The sequence below is a fragment of the Papaver somniferum genome, chromosome 1, assembly GCF_003573695.1.
Source record: "Papaver somniferum cultivar HN1 chromosome 1, ASM357369v1, whole genome shotgun sequence".
Classification (NCBI taxonomy): Eukaryota; Viridiplantae; Streptophyta; class Magnoliopsida; order Ranunculales; family Papaveraceae; genus Papaver; species Papaver somniferum.
This window is the reverse complement of record NC_039358.1, coordinates 20,764,924-20,771,474: the sequence shown is the minus strand read 5'-3', so window position 1 is coordinate 20,771,474 and position 6,551 is coordinate 20,764,924. Positions and strand designations below refer to the sequence as shown.

Sequence of the window (6,551 nt, the reverse complement as noted above, 5' to 3'; positions counted from 1 at the left end):
CGCTTTAAACAAGCGTGTTAATGAACTAACCAGCAATCAAAGTGAAGGATTCAAAGATTTTAACAAGAAGATCGATGATGCTCAGAACACACTGTCCCTGGAATTGTTAGCAGGACTAGGAAGCCTACTTGATTTTAAGATGTCGTCTCTGGAAGAAAAAATTTCTCAATCAACAAAAATCAGGTGATGGGTTACTAGAGAATCCCTTCCAACTGCAAAACGATTCGAAAACAGGAGGTAATCACAATATCTTATCTAATCAATTTTCGAATACTCACAAGCCCAAATTAGATTTCCCTAAATTCTATGGAACCAATCCTAGATCCTGGATTCGTAAATGTAACAAGTTTTTTCAACTACATTTAATGGATGAGGAGCAGAAAGTCATGGTTGCTTCTCTTCACTTAGAAGGCAAAGTTGATGTGTGGTTTCATGACTATCAAGAAAGTGGGGAGGTGTTCTTGTGGGGAGAATTTTGCAGTGATGTCAATTTTAGGTTTCAAGAGCTCGGACATGATGATGTGGTAGGGGAGTTCAACAAGCTTTGTCAAGAAGGCACTGTGCTGGAGTACCAAGAAATTTTTGAGGAGCTCAAGGCCTTAATGATTACTAAGAATAGATACTTGAATGAAGCCTATTCCACTTCTATCTTTGTCAGTGGACTCAAGGAAGAAATCAAGATGGCAGTCCAAATGCATTCACCCTCAACACTCACACAAGCCATGTACTTAGCAAGGATACAGGAAGCAGTATTGGAGAGGACTTCTAGGAAGGCAAAATTTGTTTCAAGACTTCCTCCATTCTCAATGGGTAGTAGCAGCTCTAAAATCTTTGTGACTCCACCAAAATCTAACACACCATCACCCACCAGTAGTGGCAGCCTTAAACTACCCCCCATTAAAAAGTTAACCTATGCTCAAATGAGGGCAAGAAGGGAGAAAGGTTTGTGTTATAATTGTGATGAAAAGTATGATAATGGACACAGGTGTATTAAACAACAACTATACATGTTGGTTGGAGATGAGGAAGGATCAGCTAATTCAGAAGAAGAATCCCCTGGAAGTTCTCTAGTCATACAAGAGCTAGAGGAAGAAGTGGAGATTTCCCTACATGCCTTATCTGGTAATGTTTCTCACAACAAAATTAAAATTAAAGGTGTTACTAAGAATAAAAAGGAATTCACTGTCTTGATTGATAGTGGAAGCACTCATAGTTTCATTGACCTTGAAATGGCAAGACTCAGTGGAGCCTTGGTAGAACCCACTATTGCTTTACATGTAGCTGTGGCAGATGGTAACAATGTACTCAGTGATGCCAAATGTCCTCAGTTTAGCCGGAACATGCAGCGAAATAACTTCTCTTTTGATGTCAGAGTCTTGGATTTGGGTGGATGTGATATGGTGTTGGGAGTAGACTGGATGAGGACTATAAGTCCTGTGAAATTTGATTTCAAAAGGATGACAGTGTCCTTCACACTGGGGGTAAGGAGATTGAGCTTAAGGGGCTTACTGAAGACATCAGAAATTCATCTATGTCAGTAAGTGCTTATCATAAGTACTTCAAGAAGAACAAAAGAGGTATGGCAGGGCAACTATTTTGCATAACATCCATAAAGCCCCTCCTTCAAACACCAGAAGTCCTAGAACCCATACTCACCAAATATACTTCAATATTCAAAGAACCAACTTCATTGCCACCTGAAAGATCTCATGACCATCATATACCCCTACAATCAAACTCTACACCACCTAACCAAATGCCTTACAGAATTCCCTATGTTCAAAAGGAAGTGGTTGAAAAGTTGGTTGAAGAAATGCTTAAGTCAGGAGTGATCAAACCCAGTCACAACCCTTTTTCTTCCCCAATTTTACTAGTTAAAAAGAAGGATAGGAGCTGGAGGTTCTGTGTTGATTAAAGAAAAGTTAATGAGATCACTGTCAAGGACAAGTACCCCATTCCAGTCATTGAAGAACTGTTAGATGAGTTAAAAGGGTCATTTGTCTTTTCCAAAATTGACTTGAGAGCAGGGTACCACCAGATTAGGGTGTCACCTAAGGACACTCAGAAGACTACTTTCAAAACACATCAAGGGAACTATGAATTCTTAGTCATGCCTTTTGGATTGACTAATGCTCCGGCCAGTTTTCAAGCCTTGATGAATGATGTGTTTAAACCCTACTTTAGGAAGTTCATACTAGTGTTCTTTGATGACATACTAGTCTACAGTCCAAATATGGAGACTCATCAAGAACATCTACAACTTACTCTAGAAACTCTTCAGAAGAACCAACTATATGCAAAGCTCAGCAAATGCTCATTTGGCCAGGACAGGTTGGAGTACTTAGGGCACATCATATCAGGTGAGGGGGTAGCTGCTGATCCCACCAAGGTAGACTGCATGGTGAAATGGCCAACTCTTGTAACCATTAAAGACCTAATAGGGTTTTTAGGCCTAACAGGGCACTATAGGAAGTTTGTGAGGAATTTTGGACTCATTTCCAAGCCATTGACTGATTTATTGAAGAAGAATTGTTTCCAGTGGAATGACTCAGCTCAGCTAGCCTTTCAAAAGCTTAAGGATGCTGTCACTTCTACACCAGTCTTGGTGTTGCCAAATTTTAGCAAACCCTTTGAAATCTCAACTGATGCCTGTGATACTGGAGTGGGAGCAGTGCTCACGCAAGGGGGAAGACCCATAGCCTACTTCAGAAAAGGAATGTGACCAGATTCTTGGCTATGTCCACCTATGAGAAAGAATTGATGGCAGTGGTAATGGTTGTGTCAAAGTGGAGATCTTACTTATTGGGACTCAAATTCACCATCTTCACCGACCACCAAAGTATTAAATACTTCATGGAGCAAAGAGTTCACTCACTACTTCAGCAGAAATGGCTAGCCAAGTTGTTGGGCTATGATTATGAGCTAAAGTATAAAAAGGGGACTAAGAACCAAGTAGCTGATGCCTTATCCAGAGTCCACTCAGAAGAGCAACCCTTATGCCAGAATCTATTGCAACTACAGCCTGAGTGGTTCACAGAAATTCAAGACAATTATGAGGAAGATAATCATGCAAGGGACCTAATTCCCAAATTAACTGTACATGAAGGAGCAGTGGAAAACTATTCTTATGGGCAAGGAGTGTTGAGATACAAGAGAAGACTCTATGTTAGACAACATGGTGGATTAAGACAGAAAGTTATTCTCTCCACTCATTCTTCACCCATTGGGGGGCATTCTGGGACACATGCCACTTACCAGAGAGCTAAGTTGTATTTCTTTTGGATAGGAATGCACAAGGATATTAAAATATTTGTCCAATCTTGTGATGTATGCCAACATCACAAGGGTTTTAACACCAGCCCAGCAGGCCTACTTCAACCACTGCCCATTCCAGAGCAAGTTTGGGAACACATCAACATGGATTTCATTTCTGGCCTCCCAAAATCTGAAGGCAGGGAGGTTATACTGGTGGTGGTAGACAGGCTTACTAAATTCAGCCATTTCATTCCATTAAGCCATCCCTATACTGCAGCTTCAGTGGCAAAGGTATTTATTGACACTGTGTTTAAACTCCATAGCCTTCTTAAATCTATTGTGTCAGACAGAGATGCAATTTTTCTGAGCAACTTCTGGCAAGCCCTTTTTGCTAGACTAGGTTCTGCATTACATATGAGCACAGCTTATCACCCTCAAACTGATGGGCAGATTGAGAGGGTGAATGCCTGTTTGGAATCTTATTTAAGGTGCATGACTAGCTTTAAACCCAGCAAGTGGGTTAGTTGGCTTCCCTTGGCTCAATGGTGGTACAACACAAGTTACCACACAAGCCTCAAGATCACTCCATTTGAATCCTCGTATGGGTATGCATCACCACAGTTTGGTGTCACTTCAGCAGCACAAGGAGTTCACCCTGTTGTTGATGATTACATAGAGCAGAGACAATCCATAAAGCAGCTATTGAAAGGGGCTCTTGATGAATCTCAACAAAGAATCAAAAGACAAGCTGACAAGGGAAGGACATAGAGGTCATTTTCTGTTGGTGACTGGGTGTATCTGAGACTACAACCTTATAGACAGACCTCAGTCCAACTGAGAAGGAATCTCAAGCTCTCAGCAAAATTCTTTGGGCCATACCAGGTTGAGGCAAAAATTGGCCAAGTAGCTTATAGACTGAAAGTCCCAGCTGACTCCAAAATCCACCCAACTTTTCATGTCTCTCAGCGGAAGCCTAAACTTGGGGAAGGGATCTTGCCACATACAACTCTGCCTCAACTATCTAAAGATGGGGAGATGAAAGTAAGACCCTTACAGGTGCTTGACACAAGGATTATCAAGAAGAACAACTGTGCAGTTGAGCAAGTTCTAATTCAGTGGGAGGGGATGAAAGATTCTGAGGCCACTTGGGAAGACAAGCTGGCCATTGAGGTGCAATTTCCAAAGGTGATTCTTGAGGACAAGAATCTAAATAAGGGAGAGAATTTGTCATAGAATTGACAATCTTGGCTTGGAAGGACTCTACCAGCGGTTAAGGGGCATCCAGTTTAGACTTTTGGTTAAGGGGAAGCCTGTTTATCCGTTAATCAAACATTAATCTGTTTATTTTGAATTTCTGTTTTAGTTAATTCGCACGTGTGCTTCACACACGTGCTGTCTTTTGTGAGTGGGTATAACTTTTGTGGATTGGTTTTTGTTCGACCTATATTGAAATTGAATCTAAAACTTCTTTCTCTCTCAGTTGCTTCCTCTCCCAAATATGATCTCTATCCTTAGAGATCCTGAGTTGTTTCTGAGCTAATTTGTAGTGTAGATCACTACAGAAAACATGTAGCACTTTGCTACGTGTGGCAAGCCAAAATTAAGAGTCTTGCCGCAGGAAAATAACATGTGATGCTATTAGGCTCGTCTTGGATGGTCGCATAAAACTTGCCACAAGTCCGTCAGTTCGGTGGCGAACTGGATGGCTGAGATTGCATCTCATGAGGAAGGGTAGTCGTTGATTATGGCTACCTTCTGTTGGCGCCTGGTAATGGCACAGTGGCGTTTTTGGTGTATGTCAGTGGCACTGCGGCATGACTGGAATAGCTCGTGCATGCCAGTGGCACGGTGGTGTAAGTGGCGCCTGGCGTAGCTATGGCCACTAGATTTAATCGGCTGGTCACCTAAAACTTGCCACAAGTCTGTCAGTTCGGTGGCGAACTTGGATGGCTGAGATTGCATCTCATGAGGAAGGGTAGCTGTTGATTATGGATACCTTCTGTTGGCGCCTTATAATGGTATAGTGGCGCCTGTAGCGCATGCCAGTGGTACTGCAGCATGGCTGGCATAGTTCATGCATTCCAGTGGAACGGTGGAATGGCTGGCATAGTTTGTGCATGCCAGCGGCATGGTAGTGCAAGTAGCGCCTGGCGTAGCCATGGACACTAAATTTTGACACATTGGTGTTATACTCAAATGTGATGTGGCAACATCAGTTTCAGTGGCCACATCAATCCCAATACCCTGTGGAACATTGTTTTGGATCGGTTGGCGTATAAACTTTGCCTAAATTAGGGTTTGGCATGCCGAAACCCTAATTAGCGCATAAGGCATGCGGCATGTGGCCGTGGATGGATGAGATGATTGACTCAAATTAAATATAAACCATTTAAGTTAGCTAGCCAAGTTGGATGGCTGAGATGATTCACATAAGTTTGTGTTAACTCATGAAATTTCGTAATCAGAAAATTCAGACGTGGGACCCTCACTAAAATCGTTGTAGAATTCTCGTACGAACTCGGATTTTGACGATCCGCCTCTCCATTCTGATCAGAAAATAATTTTCTATCTCCACACGAAGAAATATTTAGGTTTTGAGCTCGTTTAGGAGGTGAAAACAGCCCGACAGTGAAACTCATGAGGGATTCTGTCAGTTTTCAGCCATGACCTAGCTCGCCTTTTATGTTGTATCTTTTAGTTCGTTACTCCGATTGATTTGAATTTTTGTTATGTTATGCTAGACATCCATACGAAACTTTTGGAATATATCTCATACTAAAATGGTTTACCAAACATTCCCAGTTGTTTGTACAATCTTTGGGAAGCCAATTTGGCATGGTGACCACTTGATGCAATTTCACCTCTTTTAATAATGTGGAAGGTTTAGAGAAAACTGATTGGTCAATAAAAGAGGGGGTCCGGACAAGCACGAGTGTGGCTACACTTCTGGTGTGCGTGGTAGGTTTAATGCGAGTTGGTCGACGGGGAATATGGCCGACAAGTATGGGCCCAACCACAACTCATGGGAGTGTGGCAGGTTTAAGGCGACCTGATTGGTCGACAAAGGAGTAAGGGTCGGTTGGGTAGCATGGGGCGTGTCCAAGTGGCGCCGGCTGGTCTATGGCATGGCCACGCTTCCTCTCATTGTTGCTCCTTCTCCGCGGCTCCTTTATTCTTTGCTTTCTGATTTTGGGTAGGACTTTGCACCTACTAATCCATGGAGGATTGTTGCTTACATGCATCAGTCTGGATAAATTTCGTGTGAACATATTGAGTTGCTCAATAAATACGCCAGT

The 6,551-nt window shown here is 42.4% G+C and overlaps 1 protein-coding gene across 1 annotated transcript; it reads left to right on the top strand.

Annotated features, from left to right (window-relative positions):
- The first annotated feature begins 365 nt into the window (after positions 1-365).
- LOC113358147 lies at positions 366-2,722 on the top strand. Its single transcript, XM_026601705.1, has 3 exons — positions 366-1,367; positions 1,457-1,800; positions 1,918-2,722. Exons 1-3 carry the CDS (start codon positions 366-368, stop codon positions 2,720-2,722), a joined length of 2,151 nt encoding a protein of 716 aa, XP_026457490.1.
- The last annotated feature ends 3,829 nt before the right edge of the window (positions 2,723-6,551 follow it).

Coding starts and splice junctions, on each gene's coding strand:
- LOC113358147 (XM_026601705.1), top strand. CDS start 366: ATGGATGAGGAGCAGAAAGTCATGGTTGCTTCTCTTCACTTAGAAGGC. Junction 1,368..1,456: donor GAAATAACTTCTCTTTTGAT/GTCAGAGTCTTG, acceptor TGATTTCAAAAG/GATGACAGTGTCCTTCACAC. Junction 1,801..1,917: donor CAAAAGGAAGTGGTTGAAAA/GTTGGTTGAAGA, acceptor TGTTGATTAAAG/AAAAGTTAATGAGATCACTG.